This window comes from Esox lucius, chromosome 15, assembly GCF_011004845.1.
Source record: "Esox lucius isolate fEsoLuc1 chromosome 15, fEsoLuc1.pri, whole genome shotgun sequence".
In the NCBI taxonomy this organism is placed as follows: domain Eukaryota; kingdom Metazoa; phylum Chordata; class Actinopteri; order Esociformes; family Esocidae; genus Esox; species Esox lucius.
This window is the reverse complement of record NC_047583.1, coordinates 20,542,069-20,568,212: the sequence shown is the minus strand read 5'-3', so window position 1 is coordinate 20,568,212 and position 26,144 is coordinate 20,542,069. Positions and strand designations below refer to the sequence as shown.

Sequence of the window (26,144 nt, the reverse complement as noted above, 5' to 3'; positions counted from 1 at the left end):
AAGCATTGCTGTCAAGTAGATTTGGTAGCTGAGTGAAATGAGGAAGAAGAAATAAGCAGGCAGACAGGACGGTCAGGTAAACCACTGAGCAGTTTATTTCCCTTCTTGGGCTCTCACTGTGATAGCGGTACACTTCAGAACTGCTCCAAGACTGTGATCCAATATTGCATCCCATTCAGCATTTAGTGATAAAAGCAGTGGACTACATTGGCAATAGGTTTTCATTTAGACAGGCTGAGATATGTAGACCTGGATCACTCCTAGCATCAGAAATGCTACAGGAAGATCCTAATTAGCTGTACTGAACAACGACTTTCAGGTATCTTCAGCTATAATAAACAGCTTAAATAGACCTTTTTTGTATACTTTTTTCAGTCACCACTATGTATTTCTAGCACTCATAATTAGTTGTAAAAAAATGCCATGCCCCGATTTTACAAGTATAATTGAACCATTTAGTAAAACAATCTTTGTTTTGCATTAAGAAAGTCTGTCTTTAGGCACATCGTAACATTGTGCAACATTATATGATTCTGGATTAGAAAAATATACACACAAAAACAGCAAAGTTCTGGGAATATACAGGTGGATATTCTCTGAAGTCTCTACACAGGGCTGTTGCTGTTCATAGGAGCCTTCATTATTAGCATGATCTTTAGTGTTGTACGTTATTTTAATATACTTAAACTAAAGCAAATAACCAATAATAAGAATATAGTTAGCAAATGAAGAACAGTAAAAATGCAAGTGGCCCTGAGAAGTCTACAGCTTATCGTAATACCGCTTACTTCTGGATCCACAGTCACCATTTTCAGGAAAGGAAACCATCATCACACTTAGACACATCTATTCCTGTGTAGGGCTACAAACCCCATCACCCACCAGTACGCTCAGACATCTATTCCTGTTTAAGACTTGAAAAAGCTCTACTGAACACATTATACAGGTCTCTGAAAAATAATGTGGTTACTGAGTGTAAGGTCATTTTATTTTCTTTCTAAACAGACAGATGCTCTTTTTTTCAGTTTAATTCTACATTTTGAAAGATTGGCAAAGGGGGACTGTGATGGTAATTCCATGTATTGACACTCGGAGTAAGGGACACAGAGACAAAGTTCTCTTTGTACATTCTAACAGTTTTATTAACTATTATGCACATATGAGAGACGCGTCAACCGCTTACACACACATAATCGTCTGAGGAGTTTCTAACTCAAAAAATAATTTCAACAGTATATAAAGACAGAAAAGGGGTGTGGTAAGATGCTGCCATCTGTTTACCCCAAAGGGCAGGCTGTCCCCCCACCTTATCCTTTCTGCCATAATGTTTACTGTAGTGTTTACCTAAGCTTCACACAAAGGACAGCTCTCCTTCCCGCCATAAGTAACATCTTCTATTCTATGAGTTCTTACAGCATCTGGACAGACAATAGATGCCCCCTATGCAAATACCAGATCCCCCACATTCCTCTACCTATCTAAACAATGGGACTCAAGTCCTTTAATCAGTAAGAATGCATCAGGCTTCAGAAACTTCCCCAACAGGACAAACAAGAAAAAACATAAGGGGCCTGTATTAAAAAATGCACCTCAGAGCAGGAATACTGATCAAGATCCCCCTGCTGTCCATATCCTATAAATGGCTTTAAAAATCTGATGTCAGACCTACTTAGAGACATTTTGAATATAGGCCCCCGATTACTATAAATTCTTGCAAATGCAGTACACAATAGACTTGATGGGAAGAGCATTGTCTGGTGGTTTACGAGTCCTTTACTACCACAATGCAGGAAATAGTCAGGAGAAAAAAAAGATGGCAGAAAAATTAGCATTAATACAGTGATCTACAACCAACTCTCTCTCTCGGTAGCATGTAAACAAGATGCTTAAGATATGTGCGAAGAAGACTGGAGAAGCCCATGGCAGCCTTTAGGGAGAAGATGAGGTTGGAGAAAACCCCTTGGCGGCAAGAAGAGGATGAAGATGAGGAAGATTAGAAGCTAGTGTCGAGTAAGTCAGTCGTTACCATTTTCAAGGTTCTCGCTGTTCTCGTAGCAGCCAGAGTCTCTTGGCGAGTTCTCCAGTTGGCCCCGACGGTCCAGCAAAAGCTTCTCCTGAGATTCGCCCGATTGGCCAGCGCGGTCCGGTTCACTGCTACCTGAAAGATACCACACAAACAGTGGCACATCACCACATGAATGGAACAAAAGGGACACATTCGCCCCATGAGAAGGGCAATTTTCACCCTTTAGAATTAGGGTTAAGTTTAAGGCAATGTTAGGGAAAGTGTTAAATGATTTTTAGGAGCCCCCCAAAACAGTGAAACCTGATGTGTGAACTAACCATCGTACTCCTGGAGTAGCTCAACAGCGGTGAGCAACACAGCCCTGTGTTGAGGGTCTCTGATGTTGAGCTCGTCCAGATTCTCCTCTTCCAGAAGCTTAAAGGTGTCCAGGTCCTCATAGCCGTTGAACAGGAAGGTCGGCAGGTGCTCCTGGGGGAGCGGAGAAGGCAGGCTTTGGTCACGTTCACTCAAATGTAAATCCAGTGTGAGACGTTAGTCTGTCAGGGCTGTACTTTGTTGTTATTGGTAGGTTGAGGATGTGAGTTAGGGCTCAATTCAGTGAAAGCTGCATTGAAGTACTTAAGCAATAGTTATGATCGTTATTTACATAAAAAAGTGGTATTAGGTACTGTATAAAAACACTAAACTACTACCAGGACATCCCTCCTGACATGTATGCTTTTTATAAAAGAACTACGTAACTAAACAGACACGTTACCTGAATAAACATTTAAGATGTTTTCCTTAGTCCTTGATTAGTCCTGAGCAAGCATTGTGCTACTTAATCCTGATCAGCATAGTACTACCATTGACTACATGGTGGTGAGAGTGTACCTTATCAGAGTAGGCCTCGGTTGTCAGATCAATCCCCTCGGACTCCAGTCTTTCATTTAGGAGGTTGTCTGGTTCAACAGGCAGGTTTTTCCTTCCCTTAGAGGGCAGCAACCTGTGGGCTTTTGACTGGGGAAGAGTTGGGGAAGAGTTGGGTTGGGTTGCCAGGTCTGCGACGCAGGATTGGGTTGCCTGGTCTGCAACACAGGGTTGTGTAACCAGGTCTGCCACGCAGGGTTGGGTTACAAGGTCTGCGACGCAGGGTTGTGTTGTCAGGTTTGCGACGCAGCATTGGGTTGCCAGGGCTGCCACGCAGGGTTGGGTTGCCAGGTCTGCCACGCAGGGTTGGGTTACCAGGTCCGCCACGCAGGGTTGGGTTACCAGGTCCGCCACGCAGGGTTGGGTTGCCAGGTCCGCAACGCAGGGTTGGGTTACAAGGTCCGCAACACAGGGTTGTGCTGTCAGGTTTGCGACACAGCATTGGGTTGCCAGGTCTGGCACGCAGGGTTTGGTTGCCAGGTTTGGCACGCAGGGTTGGGTTGCCAGGTCTGCCACGCAGGGTTGGGTTACCCGGTCTGCCACGCAGGGTTGGGTTGCCAGGTCCACAACGCACGGTTGGGTTACAAGGTCCGCGACGCAGGGTTGTGTTGTCAGGTTTGCGATGCAGCGTTGGGTTGCCAGGTCCGCCACGCAGGGTTGGGTTGCCAGGTCTGCCAAGCAGGGTTGGGTTGCCAGGGCTGCCACGCAGGGTTGGGTTGCCAGGTCCGCCACGCAGGGTTGGGTTGCCAGGTCAGCCACGCAGGGTTGGTTTGTCAGGTCTGCGACGCAGCGTTTGCATGCCAGGTCTGCGACGCAGTGGTGGGTTGCTGCTTGTGTAACACTTACATCCTCTACAAAGGTGCTTTCTAAAGAGAAGCGTATTGAGGCAAGGTCACTGGTCTTCTCCGGGGTTGTCGGGGAACCACATGGATTTGGGTTTGGGTTCAGCCTGGCTAAGTCATGGTTGGGCCTATGTCCTCGTGCTGGTGGGCATATTTTAGGATGTGTGCATGAAAGAAGCCCTGTTAACCTGGGAACCACCATGTCCAACTCTAATGTGTCAGTGGGCAACTCAGGTTGTGGGGGCGGGGAGGGTCCTTCCAAACAGTTTAGTAGTGGGGCCTCCTCTTGTTCAGGATGGCCCTCTCCTGGTCCCCTGGCATTTGACATGTTTGTGGGAGTTGGCTTCAGGTTTTCTAGGGTGTGCTGCTGAGTGGTGTGGAGCCCTGAGTGCAGCTTCCCCAGGGAGAGGCAGAGCCTGGGCAGAGCTGTGGGAGCAGGCCTCCCTCCCAGCTCCTCGTAGCTCCGGCTCCTCGTCAGCCATACCTTACTGGTGTGACCGCGACGGCTCTGAAAGCGCGCCGGTCTCGGAAGGCTGTCGGTGGTCAAGGCTGTTGGAGGGGGTGTGGCAGAGGGTTGATATTCTGGTGGGGTCTGTGGGGTGGTCTTGCTAGGGTGAACCAAGGTGGGGCTGGGGAGGGCCAGGGGGAGAGAGGAGTACTCTGGGGACAGGAGGTGACTGGACTCGAAACCAGACGAGGACCTGCTTATGGAAGAACACATCTTTTTGCCCCTCCCTCCTGAAACAAACAGGTACAGGTATGTGTGAAACACATTATTTGTTAGTAACTTTATAATTTGAATCTTGGTCCAGAGGAAAATAGACAGTAATATACATTTAAAGTGATGCAAAAAAATGAATTGATTTGCAATTGTAAAATAAAGCATTGCTGTCAAGTAGATTTGGTAGCTGAGTGAAATGAGGAAGAAGAAATAAGCAGGCAGACAGGACGGTCAGGTAAACCACTGAGCAGTTTATTTCCCTTCTTGGGCTCTCACTGTGATAGCGGTACACTTCAGAACTGCTCCAAGACTGTGATCCAATATTGCATCCCATTCGGCATGTAGTGATAAAAGCAGTGGACTACATTGGCAATAGGTTTTCATTTAGACAGGCTGAGATATGTAGACCTGGATCACTCCTAGCATCAGAAATGCTACAGGAAGATCCTAATTAGCTGTACTCAACACCGACTTTCAGGTATCTTCAGCTATAATAAACAGCTTAAATAGACCTTTTTTATATTATTTTTTCAGTCACCACTATGTATTTCTAGCACTCATAATTAGTTGTAAAAAAATGCTGTGCCCTCATTTTACATGTATAGCTGAACCATTTAGTAAAACGTAATCTTTGTTTTGCATAAAGCAAGTCTGTCTTTAGGCACATCGTAACATTGTGCAACATTATATGATTCTGGACTAGAAAAATATACACACAAAAACAGCAAAGTTCTGGGAATATACAGGTGGAAAATTCTCTGAAGTCTCTACACAGGGCTGTTGCTGTTCATAGGAGCCTTCATTATTAGCATGATCTTTAGTGTTGTACGTTATTTTAATATACTTAAACTAAAGCAAATAACCACAATAAGAATATAGTTAGCAAATGAAAAACAGTAAATATGCAAGTGGCACTGAGAAGTCTACAGCTAATCTTATTACAGCTTACTTCTGGATCCACAGTCACCATTTTCAGTAAAGCAAACCATCATCACACTTAGACACATCTATTCCTGTGTAGGGCTACAAACCCCATCACCCACCAGTACGCTCAGACATCTATTCCTGTTTAAGACTTGAAAAAGCTCTACAGAACACATTATACAGGTCTCTGAAAAATAATGTAGTTACTGAGTGTAAGGTCATTTTATTTTCCTTCTAAACAGACAGGTACTCTTATTTTCAGTTTAATTCTACTACATTTTGAAAGATTGGCAAAGGGATTAAAACAAGAAAAAACATAAGGGGCTTGTATTAAAAAATGCACCTCAGAGCAGGAATACTGATCAAGTTCCCCCTGCTGTCCATATCCTATAAATGGCTAATAAAATTTGATGTCAGACCTACTTAAGACATTTTGAATACAGGCCCCCGATTACTATAGATTCTGGCAAATGCAGTACACAATAGACTTGATGGGAAGAGCATTGTCTGGTGGTTTACGAGTCCTTTACTACCACAATGCAGGAAATAGTCAGGAGAAATAAAAGATGGCAGAAAAATTAGCATCAATACAGTGATCTACAACCAACTCTCTCTCTCGGTAGCATGTAAACAAGATGCTTAAGATATGTGCGAAGAAGACTGGAGAAGCCCATGGCAGCCTTTAGGGAGAAGATGAGGTTGGAGAAAACCCCTTGGCGGCAAGAAGAGGATGAAGATGAGGAAGATTAGAGGCTAGGGTCGAGTAAGGCAGTCGTTACCATTTTCAAGGTTCTCGCTGCTCTCGTAGCAGCCAGAGTCTCTTGGCGAGTTCTCCAGTTGGCCCCGACGGTCCAGCAAAAGCTTCTCCTGAGATTCGCCCGATTGGCCAGCGCGGTCCGGGTCACTGCTACCTGAAAGATACCACACAAACAGTGGCACATCACCACATGAATGGAACAAAAGGGACACATTCGCCCCATGAGAAGGGCAATTTTCACCCATTAGAATTAGGGTTAAGTTTAAGGCAATGTTAGGGAAAGTGTTAAATGATTTTTAGGAGCCCCCCAAAACAGTGAAACCTAATGCGTGTCTGTATGCGTGAACTAACCATCGTACTCCTGGAGTAGCTCAACAGCGGTGAGCAACACAGCCCTGTGTTGAGGGTCTCTGATGTTGAGCTCGTCCAGATCCTCCTCTTCCAGAAGCTTAAAGGTGTCCAGGTCCTCATAGCCGTTGAACAGGAAGGTCGGCAGGTGCTCCTGGGGGAGCGGAGAAGGCAGGCTTTGGTCACGTTCACTCAAATGTAAATCCAGTGTGAGACGTTAGTCTGTCAGGGCTGTACTTTGTTGTTATTGGTAGGTTGAGGATGTGAGTTAGGGCTCAATTCAGTCAAAGCTGCATTGAAGTACTTAAGCAATAGTTATGATCGTTATTTACAGAAAAAGTGGTATTAGGTACTGTATAAAAACACTAAACTACTACCAGGACATCCCTCCTGACTTATGTGTCTAATCATTGCCATGGTAGGTTGGTAACGAATCTGCGCCTTGATGTTGTTTTAAGTCATTACTGTGAGGTTGATGCGCTCCAGGAGTTCCTCTACAGAGGTGGGTTTCGGCTGCCTTCCCTTCCTCCTCCGCCGAGTGCGTTTGGGTTTGACTTCCTCCTCGGTCAGCACGTCCACGTAGATGAACTTAAAGGTTCCCACCTTGCCGTTCAACAGGCCCATCCATGTCCCCATTGGAGGCTTGCTAATGATGTCAATAACGTCGCCTCTCTGCAGAACAACAACAATCAGTGGTTGATCCGTTTAGATAGTCTTGTGTATGCGTGTGTGTGGGTGGGTGTGTTACCTTCAGTTTGAGAGAGTCAGTATCATAGGGACTAGGCGTGAAGTCAGTGTGGACCATGGCTCGACCACAGAAAGGTCCTCTGTAGGGAAGTTCCTCTTCCTCTCCGTCCTCAGACTTGACACTCTCCCTGTTGCTGTTGGAGGAGTCTGTTGTTCCCACTGTCTGACCACCTGCAGGCAATGACAGATGAGACCCATTTTTAAGGACCCCATCCTGTGTTCAATGTGGAGTGGAGTGGGTGCTGCAGTTAAAATGGGTTACATTCCCTCTCTATCTAATTATGAAATCAATTAGCCTCCATCAAACAATTCTGGAATTTTCTACGCTTCCTGATTCTTCCATTCTCGCTGATTTGAGCTATTAGCAAGGTGGCCAAAAAGAAGAAAGAGTCTATAATGTCTACAAAGTTTTGATTTGGTTTGACTAAATTTAAAGGGTATTAAGCCCCCCTTATGTCATGCAATAAAATCCTAATTAATTATTTAAAAATCATTCAATGTGATTTTCTGGATTTTGGTTTTAGATTCGGTCTCTCACAGTTGAAGTGTACCGATGATAAAATTGACAGACCTCTAACATGCTTTGTACGTAGGAAAACCAGCAAAATGGTCAGTGTATATACTGGTTCTCCCCACTGTAAATCCCAGTGAAAGCTTAATGTGAAACAATTAAAATGAACAAACCCCCGGTACTCACTCATGGAGCTTTGTCCGCTGAGGGAACTCCTCAGACTCTCCACTGACCCTCCAGCCTTCAGCTTGGGTTTCTCAGGCGAGTCTGTGTCAGTGTTGCTGTGCGGGGACTGGGGCCCGCTGGACATACGCTCTGGGCTGGACTGGAGGGGGGCACACATTTATGACACGTATACATTTACTACAGCTGAAAGGCTTAAACAACACTCAATCAATACAAAATTGTTACGCTCCTCCTAAGACAACTTCTGAAAGATACCACACAAAAAAAATTATATTTTTGCCGGACCACGTAAGGGGAGCCAGCCTTGAATAGTGAATGTATCTTACTGAGTCCCCCGTCCGTCCCTGACTGACTACCCCTTGTAAAATAGCATAGTGGTTAGAGACGCTGGCTACAGAACAACAGGTCTCGCGTTCGACTCCTGTAGCAGTCAACACACATGATGGCTGAGGTTCAGGACAGACAAAAACTTTGCTTGCTATAACTTTACGTAGCTACGTAATAGGAAGCCTAAAATAAAACAGTTCTGGTGGATGTAAGGATTTGTTCAGGAAAGACAAACACTTCGCTGCCTACACAATTCTCTTGCCTTTTCACTTGACAAAAAAGTAAGTTATAAATTTGTCATCACCTATATTGATAGATACTCAATGTCATTCACGAATGGGTAACTAGCTGTTAAAACAGCCAGTGGTGAAAGAGTATTTGTTCAGAATAGACAAAAACGTTGCTGGCTACAACCTTCTGTAGCTACGGGAAGCCTAAAATGAAACTGTTAACTCTAGTGATGGCCAAACAAGTCTTCTTTAGCGTTATTTTAGCAGCAGGATATTATGCTGGTAGCACTCAGATTTTCATTATCACAATAAAAGCCATCATTGACATTTAGAAGGAGAAGGCCATATAGTTAATCTAGTATGAACAGACAAGAACAACATTGGAACAGACATTAAACATAAAATGACAGACCAGATTGTTAATTATAACACCTTATATAATTCAAGTATGGCTTTTATTTTGAAAAAGAAAATCTGAGTTAGCGCTGCTAGCATAATATCTTGCTGCTAGAAGAACGGCCATCACTAGTTTACTGTTATATTGCGACTATTTCTGGTGGATTTTTATATTATGTCTTAGCATTTTTTCAGGATAGTCAAGCACTTCGCTAGCTACATGATTCTCTCGTCTTTTCACTTGAAGTAAAAGTCAGTTATCGTCACCTATATTGATACAGTAGTTATTGTATCAATGTTATTCACGAATGGCAAATAAGCTGTTAAAACGGCCAGTGACCAAAAAAGCCATACAGTTAATAGATGCTATTTGTGGTGGAGGTAAACTTCATAAGAAACGTTACTCAGTTTAACACGATGGTTTCTAACGAAATATTCAAATTTGATGTTAAAGCATGACAACATTATATAATGTCAATATGCTACACTGACACCCTGTAAATGGTCAGCTCTGTGGTGTTGTGGTTAAAGACACATCCTTTCAAGTGGGCGACCTAGTTTAGAATCTAGAGAGGGCAGCCATGATCAACACTTTCTATTCCAGGCCGGCTGAACTAGGCTTGTCTGGTTTCTTGTTTTGTTAAGGGGAGGTCTTTTTTATAAGATAGGGGGATTAAAAGTGGAATAAAAGGATGTATCTCTACATTTTATAATTTGTATGTCTTTATGTCCAATAAAAATATACAGTATTTCACAAAAGTGAGTACACCCTCACATTTTTGTAAATATTTGATTATATCTTTTCATGTGACAACACTGAAGAAATGACACTTTGCTACAATGTAAAGTAGTGAGTGTACAGCTTGTATAACAGTGTACATTTGCTGCCCACCCAAAATAACACAACACACAGCCATTAATGTCTAAACCGCTGGCAACAAAACTGAGTACACCCCTAAATGAAAATGTCCAAATTGGGCCCAATTAGCCATTTTCCTCCCCGGTGTCATGTGACTCATTAGTGTTACAAGGTCTCAGGTTTGAATGGGAAGCAGGTGTGTTACATTTGGTGTAATCGCTCTCAAACTCCCTCATACTGGTCACTGGAAGTTCAACATGGTACCTCATGGCAAAGGACTCTCTGAGGATCTGAAAAAAATTATAGTTGCTCAATATAAAGATGGCCTAGGATATAAGAAGATGGCCAAGACCCTGAAACTGAAACAGCGGTTTAACAGGACAGGTTCCACTCAGAACAGGCCTCGCCATGGTCGACCAAAGAAGTTGAGTGCACATGCTTAGCGTCATATCCAGAGGTTGCCTTTTCGGGAATAGACATATGAGTGCTGCCAGCATTGCTGCAGAGGTTGAAGGGGTGGAGGGTCAGCCTGTCAGTGCTCAGACCATACGTCGCACACTGAATCAAATTGGTCTGCATGGCTGTCATCCCAGAAGGAAGCCTCTTCTAGAGATGATGCACAAGAAAGCCCGCAAACAGTTTGCTGAAGACAAGCAGATTAAGGACATGGATTACTGGAACCATGTCCTGTGATCTGATGAGACCAAGATAAACTTATTTGGTTCAAATAGTGTCAAGCGTGTGTGGTGGCAACCAGGTTAGGAGTACAAAGACAAGATGTTCTTGCCTACAGTCAAGCATGGTGGTGGGAGTGTCATGGTCTGGAGCTGCATGAGTGCTGCTGACCCCAAACACACCTACAAGATGACCACTTTCTTGCTAAAGAAGCTGAGGGTAAAGGTGATGGACTGTCCAAGCATGTCTCCAGACCTAAACCCTATTGAGCATCTGTGGGGTATCCTCAAACGGAAGGTGGAGGAGCACAAGGTCTCTAACATACACCAGCTCTGTGATGTTGTCATGGAGGAGTGGAAGAGGACTCCAGTGGCAACCTGTGAAGCTCTGGTGAACACCATGCCCAAGAGGATTAAGGCAGTGCTGGAAAAGAATGATATTGACACTTTGGGCCCAATTTGGACATTTTCACTTAGGGGTGTACTCACTTTTGTTGCCAGCGGTTTAGACATTAATGGCTGTGTGTTGTGTTATTTTGAAGGGACAGCAAATTTACACTGTTATACAAGCTGTACACTCACTACTTTACATTGTAGCAAAGTGTCATTTCTTCTGTGTTGTCACATGAAAAGATACAATCAAATATTTACAAAAATGTGAGGGGTGTACTCACTTTTGTGAGCTACTGTATATATTAATAAAGGGTTTCAGGGTGCAGCAGGTTGCTTGAGGAGGGCGATGTGCTGCTCTGTTTCGATTTGACTGGCTACAATTGGTTAGCACTCCTGTCTTATAAACCACTGATCTGTTTGCAATCTCAATAAACCAAGTCCCCACCAGGGACTCAAGCTTGCGAGGGAGTACATTTTCAGAGCACAATAAATCAGCAAACATTGATTATTTCTTTGCATTGACCTACCTGTTCAGATAGAGAGCAGTGATATCTCTTGGTGATGCGTTTTCTCATGGTCTCTTTAACGGACTTCACTTTTTTGCCCAAAGACACTCGGTGGCTCGTCGGTGGAGATCTGACTACGTTTTTCACACTGGCATCCCCATCTTTGTTCTAAACATAGATGCGTAGAAAGGGAGGAAAAGTCTCAGACAAATAAGTACTGTAAAAACAAAAACTGGCAGTGGAATGATTAAAACGATCATTGAAGTATTTACCACATGCTCCTGATCTCCGTCATCCATGTCCAGAGTCCGGCTGGTCAAATCAAACCCGCCAAAGCTACAGGCTCTCTGTAAAAGAAAGGATAAAAATCAGTAATCCCCAGACCAATATCCTTTTCAAACTGAGTTATTGACAGGTTCAGCATATAGGTTGCCGTGGAATAGTGTGAAGATGGTTTTGGAATGAGTGAATGAACCTATCCTGGTCATTGTCAAGCCAGACATCACACTTCCATAAAGGAGTTAGCAAGGCAGCACAAACAAACTGCCACCAAGGCTAAACTGGTCCTGAGTAAGATAGAAAATAGTAAGATAGAGAATACACAGTCCACACCACAGAATGTGTCCAAAACAACACCTTATTCCCTACACAATGCACTACTTTGGACCAGTCCCCCTTATGGGTGTGTAATATGAGGGAACATACAGCAATTTGGGACACAGCCAAAAGAGTACTAACCCCATGGGAGCTGACAGGGCTGAGTGCTCTCCTTATCTCTCCATCTGTGACCGACCGGGCGATCCGGACTCTGTCTTCTGCTCCGCCGACCTCTATCTCTGACAGGGAAGAACCACTATCCCCGACCCCCGCCACCTTCCCCTCCCCAGTGGGTCCTGTGTCGGGGCGTCTGCCTGGGCTACAGGCTGGGCTGGATCCTCCTACATCAGGTAAAAGGAGAACTTGCTGATCCTTTATCATCTTGACTAAATAAACTGAAGGAACCAAAAAATTGATCACAAAAACTGAAAACTGTCCGACACAGCTCAATAGAAAAGCTTCATTTTCCTGAATAATTATTTTGTGATTTGCTTCACCTGTCTTACTGAAGGCTCTGAGCAGCCTCTGTGTGGTACTGGAGACCGCGTCCAGTGTGTAGGTGTGGGTGTGGCTGCTGCAAGTGTCCAGGGAGGAGGAGGAGGAGGGGGAGGTGGTCAGGTCGCAGGTCGGCTGGTCGCGCAGGGCAGAGGCTAAGGAGTCGACGTGGTGACACCCCCCAGGCACAGACTGCTTCTTCTGAACCCCAGAGTACAGGGACAGCGAGGACATGGCATCACCTGGGACAAGCCCATCTACACAAAGAGAATCTGGGAGAGACAGGAGGTGGCAGGTCAAGACAATGTGGTCCATAATGGGCTGCATATATCCTAGCGATTAGAGCATTAGGACGGTTATCAAAAGGCTGCTGGTTTTATTCCCAGAGCCAAGTGTGGAGGAAAAAAAAGTCCTATGGTCCATTCCAACTGGCTTGTGGTAATACAAACTGAACAGACTAATCTCACCCTCAGGCACAAGCTTCTTGGACTCGTCGATCCTGATGAGTTTCTTGCGGACTCTGCGACTGGAGCTGACCAGTTTGTGGAGCCGTCTGAACGTCCCAATGTCCTCCTGTTCACAGTCTGACTGGTCACACGACTGGGAAATTAGATGAATCAAAAGCCCATTAAGAGAGGAGAGACTTGAAAGGGTGGTTGAGAGGGACAATATAAGTAGTAATTTAGTGGTTCATGTTCTGAATTTGATCCACATAAAAGTCAGCACTCTTCCACGTTGCCTGGGTAATTTATCTTAAAGGGGCACTCACCCTGTGGGGATCTTAGTTGGTCTATCATGTCTGAGAGATGTTTGGGCAGTGAGATTTGTTATTTGGCCAGGAGATGTGAGATTTATTTTTTGATACCCAAAAACCACCAGTATTGCATCACTGTGTGTTGAAGGGAGTGTGAGATCTGGAAAATTCAGTGTTGTTTTGTTTCATTTTTCCAAGACTCCATGTTGTACCAATAGTGGTACAATTCTATCGACAAATTCTATTGACTTGTGCCTTGCTTCTTCTAACTATTGAGATCTGTGGCTTTCAATGTTTATTTCCATGTATTTCTCTTAGAGGACCTTTCAGGTGTTCTTATTTAAAATGTGCTGGAACCTCTAAGTTCTTCAGTGGAAAAATTCCTTACATTTTGTGTGTATGTTTGTGGTGGGGGGGGGGCATACACCCTTACAAATAAACCCCAAGAAGCTCTTCAAAAGCTTATTGGACCATGGAAAAAGCATTCTTCATGGAATGTACACAATTGAGCCAAAACATCATGATCACCTGCCTAATATGCTGTTGGTCCTCCATGTGTAACTGAAACAGCACCGACCAGCCAAGGCAGGGACTCTACAAGAACCCTGAAGGTGTGCTGTGGTACTGGCCCCAATATATTAGCAGCAGATCCTTCAAGTCTTGTGTGTTGCGAGATGGAGCCACCATGGATCGGAGCTGGTTGGTCCAGCACATCTCACAGATGCTCAGTTGGATTGAGATCAGGAGAATTTGGAGGCCAGGGCCACACCTTGAACACTTCATGTTCCTCAAACCATTCCCTAACAATGTGGGCAGTGTAGTAGGGTGCATTATCCTTCTGAAAGAGGCCACTGCCATCAGGGAATACAATACCATTGCCATGAAGGGGTGTACCTGGTCTACAATAATCTTTATGTAGGTGGCACATGTCAAATTGATGTCCACATGAATCCCTGGACACAGGGTTTTCCAGAAGAACATTACCCAGTGCATCACACTCTGTCCCCCAGCTTGTCGTCTTCTCATTGCGCATGCTGTGCCATCACTTCCCCAGGTAAACGGCTCAAATATAGACGTCCGTACACATGATGTAAGAGATAATATGACTCATCGGACCAGACCACCTTCTTCTACTGCTCCAACGTCCGGTTCCAATGCTTGTGTGCCCATTGACGGCGGCTACGTGGCCCCACACGCAGCAGGATGCGATGCACTGTGTGTTGTGACACATTCCTCCCCAAACATCATTAAAATATTCTGTGGCTGGTGCCACCGTAGACCTTCTGTCGGTTCAGACCACACAGGGTAACCTTTGTTTCTCTCGCACATCGATGAGACTTGGACACCTAACACTTTGTCGTGGGTATCTGGTTTGTCAGGTTTTGTACAACTGTACAACCTTTTCTGAGAAATGTAATGGAAACATCATTCTATTATTAATGAAGTAAAACCACAAAGCAGCATGTGAGCTCTATGGGTAGGTATGAAACCACAGTCTAACCCTACATTCTATATGTAGAGGCAGTGTGGTTTGCCCCTGTTTGGTGAAGTGTTGGAGCAAAAAGAAAAGTTTGCTGGAATTTCCCATCTATGATACATAAATAAAATGTCAGATGCCTTAGTTGTTGACAATAATGCATTTGCATTTGATCATCCTGTTGTGGCAGGAATGGTCCTTGAAATGCAAACTTGTATTATATACACAACATCAAAAGGCCTTTAAAACATCCAACTTAATTTGCCCTTGCAAGAAATGTATCAAAATCAATGTGTAATTATCCACATAACAGCTCGGGATGCATACATTTTTTTTGTTGTTGTTTCAAACTGGCCCAAAGATATGGCATCTATAGAAATGTCAGACAAACATACTGGCTCATATTTCAAGCCAGGTACAATTATCGGAAAACACAGCACACCACAGTAATGCGATAAGAAAGGTTCCCATGCGTCTGTCTAGATTTTCATAAAGCCATGCTGTATGTGTTACAGCTAACCTAGAGCTGGTTAGAACGGGACTGCAGGTGAAACCATACAGCTGTACACCGGAGTGGAAACCGAAACTGTGGTTATCACATCTAAAGTATAGGCTACCAAACATCTGACCACATGCCATGGACTCGACACGCATTGCTGAGCTGTAAGCACTGAAAATGTCCACCATATTCAGGGGCTTTTGTATTGGCTACATCATAGTATTCATAGCATCATACACGTAAGGTTTTGAGGTACAGAAATGTTTTGAGCAGGTAATAATTTCACTTTGGTAATAAAAGTGGAAACTAAAAGAGGAAAGAGAAGTAATGTTTGAAAGAGAAGTAATAAATTACAATCACATTTCCAAAATAGTTGTGACAATGCATAAAATGCAAATAAAAACAGAAAACAATGATGTGCAAATCATTTATCCCTGTGTTTAATTGTAAATAGTAAAGAAAACATATAAAACTGAAATGTTTGAAACTGAGAAATGTTGTTGTTTTTGAAAAAATACATACCCATTTTGAATTTGATGCCAGCAACATGTTTCAGAAAGGTTGGGACAAGGCCATGTTTACCACTGTGTTGCATGACATATTTTACTGTATAAACCAGAGGTCTCAAACCGGTTCCACGGAGGGACGAGTGTCTGCAGGTTTTCGCTCTCACCTTAATTGACTAATTAGGTCACTAATTGGTTTGTTTCTACCCCCACCTGGTTGTTTAGGTGTGAACTGGGAACCAATTTAAATGAAAACCCAAAAACCTGCAGACACATGGCCCTCCGTGGAACCGGTTTGAGACCTCTGGTATAAACAATACTCTGTAAGTGTTTGGGAACTGAGGAGACCAACTGCTGTAGTTTTGAAAGTGAAATGTATTCCCATTCTTGCTTGATATAGGATTGCAGCTGCTCAACAGTTCAGGTTCTCCTTTGTCATATTTTTTGTTTCATAATGCGCCAATGTTTTCAATGGGTGACAGGTCTGGACTGCAGACAGGCCAGTGTAGCCCCCAGACAGTTTTACTAGGGAGCCATGCTGTTATAATACATGCAGAATGAGGTTTGGCATTGTCTTGCTGAAATAAACAAGGCCTTCCCTGAAGAAATATGTCACCTGGATGGCAGCATATTGTTACACATGTTGCTCCAAAACCTGTATATATTGTTCATCATTAATGGTGCCTTCACAGATGTTCAAGTCACCCATGTCATGTGCATTAATGCACCCCCATACCATCACAGATGCTGTCTTTTGAACTGTGTGCTGATAACAAACAGGATGGGTCCCTCTCCTGTTTAGCCCAGAGGACGGTGCATCCATGATTCCCAAAAATTATTTCACATTTTGATTTATCAGACCAAAGGACAGTTTTCCATTTTGACTCAGTCCATCTTAAATGAGTTTGGGCCCAGAGACGGCGGCTGTGTTTCCAGAACTTGTTTATACAGCTCTGGAAAACATCAAGAGACCACTGCACCTTTTTCTTTCCTTTCCAGAAAAGTTGAAAAGGAAAGTTTTGAGTGAGGAACAGAAGCGTTCAATTTGCAATGGTCTCTTAATTTTAACCCTTCTGTTCCTCTCTCAAAACCTTCCTTTCCGACTTTTTTGGAAAGGAAAGAAAAAGGTGCAGTGCTCTCTTAATTTTGTCCAGAGCTGTGTATGGTTTCTTCTTTGCATGATGAGTTTTAACTTGCATTTGTGGATGCAGCAACATACTGTGTTCACAGACAATGGTTTTCATAAGTGTTCCTGAGTCCACGCAGTGATGTCCACAACAGTTGTGTCTGTTGTTAATGCAGTGCGGCCTTTCGGCCTTGTCCCTTGCATAGAGATTCCTCCAGATTCTCTGAATCTTTTATTGATATTGTGTACCATAGATGATGAGATCCCCAAACTCTTTGCAATTTTATTTTGAGAAATGTTATTCTTAAATTGTTGCAAAATTAATTCTGAAAGACTTATCCTCTCTGGGATGCTCTTTCTATACCATATCATGTTACAGACCTGTTGTCAATAAACCTAATTCGTTTTGAGATGTTCCACCAGGTTTTTTTTTTTTTGCATTACACAACTTTTCCAGTCTTTTGTTGCCCTTGTCCCAGCTTTTTTAAAACATGTTCAATCAATCAATCAAATGTATTTATAAAGCTCTTTTTACATCTGCAAAGGTCACAGAGTGCTTTTATAAAACACCTGGCCTTAAACCCCAAGGAGCAAACAACAGTAGTGTTGAATTTCAGTGGCTAGGAAAAACTCCCTAAGAATGCCAACATTTTGGAAGAAACCTAGAGAGGACCCAGGCTCAGAGGGGTGACCAGTCTTCTTCTGGCTGTGCCAGGTGAACATATTAAGATTACAATTATAATAATAAATACAATGGTGTGGGCTGAGTCTAGGGTCTATTTAAACCTAGTCCAGGTCGAAAGCATGACCTGATGGACAAGGACAACACAGGGGAGGGGTGGTCTCAGCACAGTGACAGCTGGCATCAAATTCAAAGTGGGCATATATTTTTCAAGAAACAATACCAACAATATTTCTCAGTTTCAACATTTTATGTGTTGTCTTTGTACTGTTTTCTATTGAATATAGAGCTTAAATGATTTGCACATCATTGCATTCTATTTTTCTTTACGTTTTATTCAGCGTCACAATATTTTTGGAAATGGGGTTGTATTTACAGCTAAAAGGACACAAATACCTATTTGGTCAATTGCAAACAATTAAGTGTTACATAACCATTGTGAGATAAAGTTGGAGTCAGAAGCCGTGGCTAAGTGGAGCCAAAAACTAGCTGTGAAACGTGACGTCACCAGAAAACATTAGCACCCATTTCAAAAGACTGATTCATAGCTTCGAAGCTCAAATACATTGGATATGATGAGGTCACGCAACAGAAAGAGTCTGAAAAAAAAGGATGAACATGGGAGGATAGAGAGAACGACTGTGGAGAAATGACAGGGAGGCAGGGGCCATCCAGACATATCCCAAATATGTGGGCCGAGCCTGAGCCCCCTAATCACCCCAACCACGCAGAAAAGAGCTGTGACCTGCATAACACAGCACAGTGCCGAATCCACCCGCTCAGAGCAACACAATGGGGGTTAGCGGGCGCTTTGACTGGGATGAATAGAGGTCTGCCTCGATGGTCTGTTGGGAGAGGGCCTGGAGCAGGGGAGGGTGGGGGGGTAGGTTAACAGGGGCCCTGGTTCATAGAGGGAACGAAGGAGGGATGGATGGAGAAAAATATGGAGATGAGGAGTGAAAAAGAGAGATATAGACAGCAAGGGAGGTGGGGAGAGAGACAGCAAGGGAGGTGGGGAGAGAGACAGCAAGGAAGGTGGGGAGAGAGACAGCAAGGGAGGTGGGGAGAGAGAGGTAAGAAAAGGAGAGAGAAGGCAGTTGGATAGAGGGGAAGAGGTGAGGGAGAGTGAGAGACAGAGAGAAAAGGACAGAGAAAATAGGAGACCGAAAGGGGAGGGAGTGGGGAGAGGGAGGGCATGAACAGCTCATCAGCCTTGCTATGGGGCAGAACGATGAGCTCATACTATTGACATCGTGAACCAGACAGACAAATAAAATCAGAACGGCGCGACGCATTTTTACAAGTTCAAGCAGACACTTACGTTGTAGCTGGAGAACTCGTTCAGGGGCGGACTGGGAACATCTGGGCATTCCTTAGGGTCAGTGCTGCAGGCCTGTCTGCTCTGGGTCTCAAACTCCTTCAGCTGAGAGGAGAGGAGGCAGGAGCCTGGATCAGTGTCCAATATGGCACCATTAGAGTGCATTCAATACATCACCAATCAATACACCAAGTCCTCCTGAGACGAGTGGCACCCAGTCACTGCAGACCTCCTGTGCTCTGGCTATCTGGCGGAAAATACATCACAGACTAGGAAGACAGGAAGTGACATCAGCCTACCCGTGCCAGGGCCTCCTCCACGCTGATCATCTTCTCTTTGACCATCATCATCAGCTGGATGCGCTCTTCATCACTCATTGTGATGTCACTGGCTACAAAGCCCACGTCCTCGCCTGGTAAATAGAATGACACTAAGTTAGATAGATTCCGCCACCCCCACCAAGCAAAACGACCCCAGTCACAAGTTTCTCTGGGAACATTTATAAGTTTCTCTGGGAACATTTATACTCTTCTGTCCGTCTTTCCTCCATTTCGGTGCAGTCCCGAAATGAAGGAAAAAAACACATGAGACATAAAGAGACGGTCCAATAAACAGATGCTGTAGGAGTGGAAGCCTGCTGATGTGATCTGAAATATGTGGAGTGAAAAGGAGAACATGCATATAAGAAAATGTACCTTTTGAAGTCTGCCTCACGGCGCCGCTCTGTGACTTCCGGAAACTCTGCCAGAAGGACTTGTTTTTCTGTCGCTTTCCATCACATTTTTCTAAACAAGAATGTATGCAAGGTTCAGATACAGCAGCTCTCCTTTTGCTAAAGATCAAATTAAATTGTACTGTTTTTAATAATACGACTGTTATAATTCATGATTGTGATGAAATAGTGTGTATATTTTGCTGGAGATTTATTTGTTTCCCACCAATATATTACTTTGTCTTCATTATTTACATATTTGAAAGTTTTCTAGGGGCAGTCATCTGTTTCATATTGCATTGTATGTTTGGATTTGGTTTGCTTCTTAAAACCACCCTACAGTTCAGTTTATTCAATCCCCCATTAGCAATTGCACACGAAGGTCCACATTACTAATCATACAAATGAAATTGTACATGGCAGTTCTAGACTACACATCTCATGCAAACTCTCAAATATGTGAATAGTAAAACACGTTACACAATGTGTTTCTTCTCAAATTGTAACACATTAAATTGTGACTCAATGATGGTAGGAAATACAAAACTGACCCACTCTCAAAGTACTAGTTTGTAGTCACACAAAATACATACATAAATGATGCGGTTTCCAGGTACAGTTTAAATGTCAAGTATATTTTTAAGTGCAGAACATTAGAGACAACACACTGAACAGAGATGGAAAAAAAACTACCCTCTGATCCATCCTCGATGCCTGATTTACGCACGGACGACCTAAAAACAACCGAGAATGAAAAACCAGACATAAACACACAACACACAATGCAAGAAATGAGAGATCCACAGTTAATTCAGAGAGAACAAAACGTCACCTGTTTTCCAGCGTTGTTTTCTTCATTGTAATTCTGCTATCCTACTGTACGATCTTCAACAACAACACACTTTATCCCTAGAGTTCCCTGTTTGTTGAAGTACAACAGAGGCATACACTGTCCCTGACAAACAGGCAGCACTACACCCTTTACAAACGTGCACGCTCCTTCACAGATGTGCACTGTCCCTACAAACGTGCACTGTCCCCTCGTGCCACCGGACCCGGCCAGTACAGCCAGTGAATAGTGGGGCCGGTCCCAGTAGTTAGTCCAGATGGGAGAACACCATACTGCTGATCAGAGATGGTCTGGCTGCTGGACAGAGGTCAGATCTGTGTGGCTATCTCTGCAACAATAGAGGCTTTTCACACTTTTCACCTGACTGCCTGGGTTTTACTGACTGCACTCTGCGAACAGTGCCGTTCCTCACGTGGGCCCGCATTCTTCCCTCCCCCTCAGTCTCTCTTTCAGTTTTTTCTATCCATGACAATTCTTTTCTGGTTCTTGGCATGCATCTTTCTCTGTCTCTTTCTAACACTCGCTGTCTGTCAGTCGCTGTCAGTCTGCTCTCACTGTCACACACTATCTCGCTCACTGTCTCGTCTGAAATCAGCTGAGAATTGCCGCTTAGGATAGCAGCGACTACCATCCTCCAGTGACACAATGCCTTAGGTGGCCACAAGAGGGAGCCCTCCCAGCCAACATTATTAGAAATCATCAAGGCTGTTGTGTTCTTCTGGAGGAACCTACTCCTAGAAGGGGCTAATCCAGACAAGCATGTTGTTTATTTTATGAAGTCATGTTATCTGAGGGGACTTGCTTTCAAAAGCATGTTAACAGGAGATCATACCACTCCAGTTATGTTTGCACTGGATACTGCTAAAGCTAAGGTGTAACAGGCCAACAAAACATACCTACATCTGGGCTGAATCTCAGATCGCATACTTGCACACCATATAGTATGTCAGATTAGTATGTGAGAAGATCAGAAGATTGGTATGTCTCAAATTATACGCTAAAAATAGTATGCCAAAAGTTCCTGGATGGTCTTTTTGGTGGATTTTCAAAGTATGCATCTGTGTAAACAAGTAGGGGTCTACACAATTCTCTCGTCTTTTCACTTGACAAAAAAGTCAGTTATCGTCACCTATATTTATAGTTGTTGTATCAATGTCATTCACGAATAAAAGTCGTCTTAAGGTTGTCTTCAGTCTCGCTAGCAACTTCTCAATTCTTATGACTATTCCAAGTAGTATGATGCTAGCAGGCCTATTCCTAGTTAATAAGCTGTTAAAACAGCCAGACTGGCAAAAGCCATACAGTTCAGGGGATGCTATTTGCTATTTGTGGTGGAAGAAAACTTAGTAGAAAACGTTAGTCAGTTTAACGCAATGCTTAAAGGCGTATAGCTAAATACTCAAACTTGGCATGAAGTTAATGTGTGACAAAATCATCTAATGTTGCAATTTTATAACGAGGTATATGTCCCAATTGGTCCTAATACTGGCATACTAGCTTACCATATACTAAACAGTGCGTACTTCGCCATCACCCGCGTATGCAGTATGCGATTTGAGATTCAGCCCTGGTGTGGCCTGCACCCCGCTGACTCAGTTCACAACACCATGTTATTACTCATGACTCCTTTCTCCCTCTAATTCTCCTGGGTCCTCAGTGGGAACATCCATCCTTCCAAACACACAATTGCGGGAAGGGGAGGATGTGTGCCGTTGCTACACTAGTAGAGGCACACTCTGTGAAATTGACTGGAGGTCACCAGGACAGGAAGATCTCTCCAGGGTTACTCTAAACAAGTCTCTGTCCCAAATGGCACCCTATTGCCTATTCTGCTCTGCTGTTGACCAGAGCCCTGTGGACAAAAGTAGTGTACTAAATGATGAATGGGGTGCCATTTGTGCCACTGTCCCGGGAGGGGATGTGTTGAAGTGGTATGACTGTCCTACTGACGGTCTGGTCCTTCCCAGATACCCTCCAATCCCCACCCCCTCCAGGAATCCAGCCATATACAGAAAGACGCAAAAATCTGACTAGGAAGACAATGTATGTAGGGCTATGACCGTCCTGCTTCCAACTACTGTTAGACTGACAACCCAAAAAAAGGGCATTACAAGTAAAGAATACAGCCATGATGGAACATAGGCTAAGAATACTATATATATATATATATATAAAAGTGTCAAGTTATAAAAATTGTCAAGTTATAGTTGGCGGCTGTGTTTCCAGATCTTGTTTATACAGCTCTGGAAAACATTAAGAGACCACTGTACCTTTTTCTTTCCTTTCCAGAAAAGTTGAAAGGGAAAGTTTTGAGTGAGGAACAGAAGCGTTCAATTTGCAGTCTTAATTCTAACCCTTCTGTTCCTCACTCAAAACCTTCCTATTAGACTTTATAGGAAAGGAAAGAAAACGGTGCAGTGGTCTCTTTTCCGGAGCTGTATATGTATAAATATTTTCATTATGTTCTCACCTTCTCTCTGTCTCTGGCGTGGACACAGCGCTACTGCGACTCAGCCCTAGTGATTCCTGTTTAGAAATGAACACTGCAGTCAGACAGGCTGGAGATGGAAACTGACACAAACACAGGGGAACCACATTCTAGCTTGAGGTCAAGGCATGTCGGTTTGAAAATTGTATATGTATCTAATTGGCCACAAAAGGCTAAAGTACCCATTTCCTCACTTGTTTTTCTTCTTCTATACATACATCCAAATCCCAAGGTCCCATTGTCAGTGAGCACCCAAGAACCCATGTATAGAAAGACCCATTTCCTGGTGGGCCCAGCCATGAGTATCTTTCAGAACCCCTTTAAAACCACTTCCATTTTTGTTTTTTCAATAGATTTCTATTTTGTTCTTCTTTCTGTTTGACAGAATTTTAAGTTCCTAGAGAAAGTAACAGTGAAACATGACTGATCTCATGGTAAAACAAGATGCTGTAAGTGCTTCAATGACAGAGCAGTGGTCTGATCCATAGCAGCTCTGAAAATACCTCCTCCTGTGGTTGAACATAAAGTATAGCAGAGGCAATGGAATAGTTACTTGCCTGGATCTGGGAGCGAAGTTGCAGTGATGTAGGCACTAAGTTGACTGTTTCCTGAAACAAAAGAAGGAACAGCAACACACATTTCTATTTGACAACATTCAATAACTTGAGCAATAAAAAGGACAAAATTATACCTTACTAATTTTCCATTTGCTTACACACATGATTTATGGCCCAAAATAATGTTAGCAAACCGAATGCTTGCGAAAAGCTGGTGTCCGCAAAAAAAAAAACTGTTCATGCCATTTTCTTATCACACTAAACCTATCATATCTTACCATCTTTGATTCCACATCTTGTATAACTTGCCGCTTGCGGATCTCCTCCATTCTGTCCTGGACATCAGTGAGAGAGGTGCTGTAATACTCAGAGTACTCCATTGCAAGTTCATCAAAGGTTCCCGGCGAACCGTCCTAAAAGCGAGAGGACATAGTAAGAACATAGAATCCACACACGCCATCAAATTACGTGACTAGGATGTGTACACACATTGCAACCAAAAACAAGCAAACTGACCATCGTCCAGTGTAGTATAAGACCAGGGGCCTGAGCAACTGTGTGTGAACGCGTGTGTGTGTGTGTGTGTGTGTGCCTGACTCCATCTCTCCTCCTCCACGGTAACCCATGACCCCTGCGCCCTTTCCAGACCTCCTCAGCTGTGAGCCCACAGGCGTAGGGACCGGGTGAAAGGCCTCATATGACACAGCCGTGGCCTCTTTGACCTTGCGGCAGTCAACAGGAGACTTTAGACTCCCTTAGAGCCCAATGCACCATAAATGACCCAGACCAGAGAGAAGCCTTCCCCTCCACAGACACCCGGGACATCTGAACCCACAGTTCACCTGCAGGGACTTCCTACTATTGTGTCCCTTTGTTGTGGGGGCTAAAGAAAATAAAAAGATAGGAAACGTTTCAGGGATTTTGCACACTTATCCCCTGAAAATATTTTACAAGTACCAGAGTTTCCTCTCCAACATGACACTGTGTACTGTGCAGTATGTGACCAAACAAAGCATGTTTATTTGCTTTTGTTATCTGATTGATAGGTTGACTGTGCTAGGAGGTGATAGAGACTATACTCATTTACATACTTGTGGGATTTACATGGAATAGGAGATGGCTATGAGATTATACTACTGAATCACTGACTCATATTGGCTAGGATATATCTATATCACTGATTCATATTGGCTAGGATATATCCATATCACTGATTCATATTGGCTAGGATATATCCATATCACTGATTCATATTGGCTAGGATATATCCATATCACTGATTCATATTGGCTAGGATATATCTATATCACTGACTCATATTGGCTAGGATATATCTATATCACTGACTCATATTGGCTAGGATATATCTATATCACTGACTCATATTGGCTAGGATATATCTATATCACTGGCTCATATTGGCTAGGATATATCTATATTACTGACTCGAAGACTAGCAGCCATGACACTTTACTGCTGAATCACATGGATGAGGAGATGAGTTCATACTGCTGAAGGAAGTTATTATACCCCACATCAGTACTGACCAGTGTCCTAAATGACACCCTATTCTTTATGTAGTGGACTACCTCTGACCAGGGCCCATGTAGGGAATAGGGGCCTTTTGGAACACATCCCTGGTGTTTCATTTCCCTGATTTAGACATTCTTCTTCATCACCACAAACTACTTATTAGTGAGGACGCTCAAGGTTACTGCTTGCTGATGTGGCTAATGTTTCGATATCATTCTTGTCTCCTTCAAGGAAAAACAGTGACTCAACATGGACTCTGGCTAGATCAGCAGAAAGTCAGGAGAATTTAAAGCTATATAGCTGCAGTCAGAGCTTAAGTGTATACGCTACGGATTTAAACAAAACGGACAACTTTTGTTGTGCAACTGGCTGATTCCATTCCAGTCCATCAGATTGAATTCCTGAATGTCAATAGACTTGACCCTAAACCGACAACCGCATAAAGCATACAGACGACACATCCATCCATATTCCATGTGTTATTGTGAATGAAATCGGTCATCATGAGTGCGCTTCCTTGTGTCTATGGAAATGGGCCTGCACTCACCCCCCAACCTGGCATCTCCAGACTGTCAAAAACTATGATTTGGTTTTTATGAGAAATTTAAAGGGGGATATATGCTAATTTCCTAGCCCCCAAACAGTCCTGTGTTGTGACCAGAAGTACTGGTACTTACTTGTCTCTTTCTCCTGGTTTGGTGCTGTGTGACTGACTGGCTCAACTGTCCAGAAGAGAACTATTCATTCCTTTGGTTACATGACATGGTGCCCTGAGGTCAAACACAGCTGAAAAGAAAAGGCCTGTGTCCCAACTGACAGCCGGTTCCTTCCCTGTGCAGTGCACCATTTCTGACGGCCACCCAAAGGGCTCGGGCCCTATGTAGTGCACTACAGAGGCAACAGGGTGCTGTTTAGGACGCGGACTCTTTCATTTAAGTTTTCATCCGTGGAGGAATGAATGAATGTGATCGGCTGTGGTCCAATGGGAGGCATAGTACAGTGTCAGGCCCCAGACGGATCGCCACTACATATTTCTTATAAACAATCCATTGTGGTCTGACCACATGGTGTATCTCATGCCCTCTACAGCGTCTCTGGCATGGGATGTATGTTTCTGTTCTAAACAACATGTCCTACCCTATCAAAGCTGTACAAAAACAATTAATGCTGCCTAGATGTCTCACTTCATGCTGC

At 43.6% G+C, this 26,144-nt stretch overlaps 1 protein-coding gene across 6 annotated transcripts in view; it reads right to left on the bottom strand.

The window, feature by feature from the left end:
- sash1b (SAM and SH3 domain containing 1b) overlaps positions 1–26,144 on the bottom strand; it is a 63,422-nt gene that overhangs the window by 3,399 nt on the left and 33,879 nt on the right. For 3 of the 6 annotated variants that reach the window (XM_029125717.2, XM_029125716.2, XM_029125719.2), the window contains exons 2-21: positions 23,696–23,830; positions 23,418–23,468; positions 22,843–22,898; positions 20,216–20,256; positions 19,506–19,595; positions 19,110–19,222; positions 18,814–18,915; positions 12,916–13,048; positions 12,451–12,720; positions 12,095–12,294; positions 11,629–11,703; positions 11,378–11,524; positions 7,972–8,110; positions 7,276–7,445; positions 6,993–7,199; positions 6,531–6,681; positions 6,202–6,333; positions 2,900–4,515; positions 2,344–2,494; positions 2,027–2,158 (exon numbers count right to left, since the gene is read on the bottom strand). In XM_029125717.2, coding sequence (XP_028981550.2) covers positions 2,027–2,158; positions 2,344–2,494; positions 2,900–4,515; positions 6,202–6,333; positions 6,531–6,681; positions 6,993–7,199; positions 7,276–7,445; positions 7,972–8,110; positions 11,378–11,524; positions 11,629–11,703; positions 12,095–12,294; positions 12,451–12,720; positions 12,916–13,048; positions 18,814–18,915; positions 19,110–19,222; positions 19,506–19,595; positions 20,216–20,256; positions 22,843–22,898; positions 23,418–23,468; positions 23,696–23,830 — 4,111 coding nt within the window. Of the gene's footprint in view, positions 1–2,026; positions 2,159–2,343; positions 2,495–2,899; positions 4,516–6,201; positions 6,334–6,530; positions 6,682–6,992; positions 7,200–7,275; positions 7,446–7,971; positions 8,111–11,377; positions 11,525–11,628; positions 11,704–12,094; positions 12,295–12,450; positions 12,721–12,915; positions 13,049–18,813; positions 18,916–19,109; positions 19,223–19,505; positions 19,596–20,215; positions 20,257–20,354; positions 21,420–22,842; positions 22,899–23,417; positions 23,469–23,695; positions 23,831–23,933; positions 23,954–26,144 lie in introns of those variants that run through there. The other 3 variants (XM_029125718.2, XM_029125721.2, XM_029125720.2) reach the window with 3 other exon arrangements.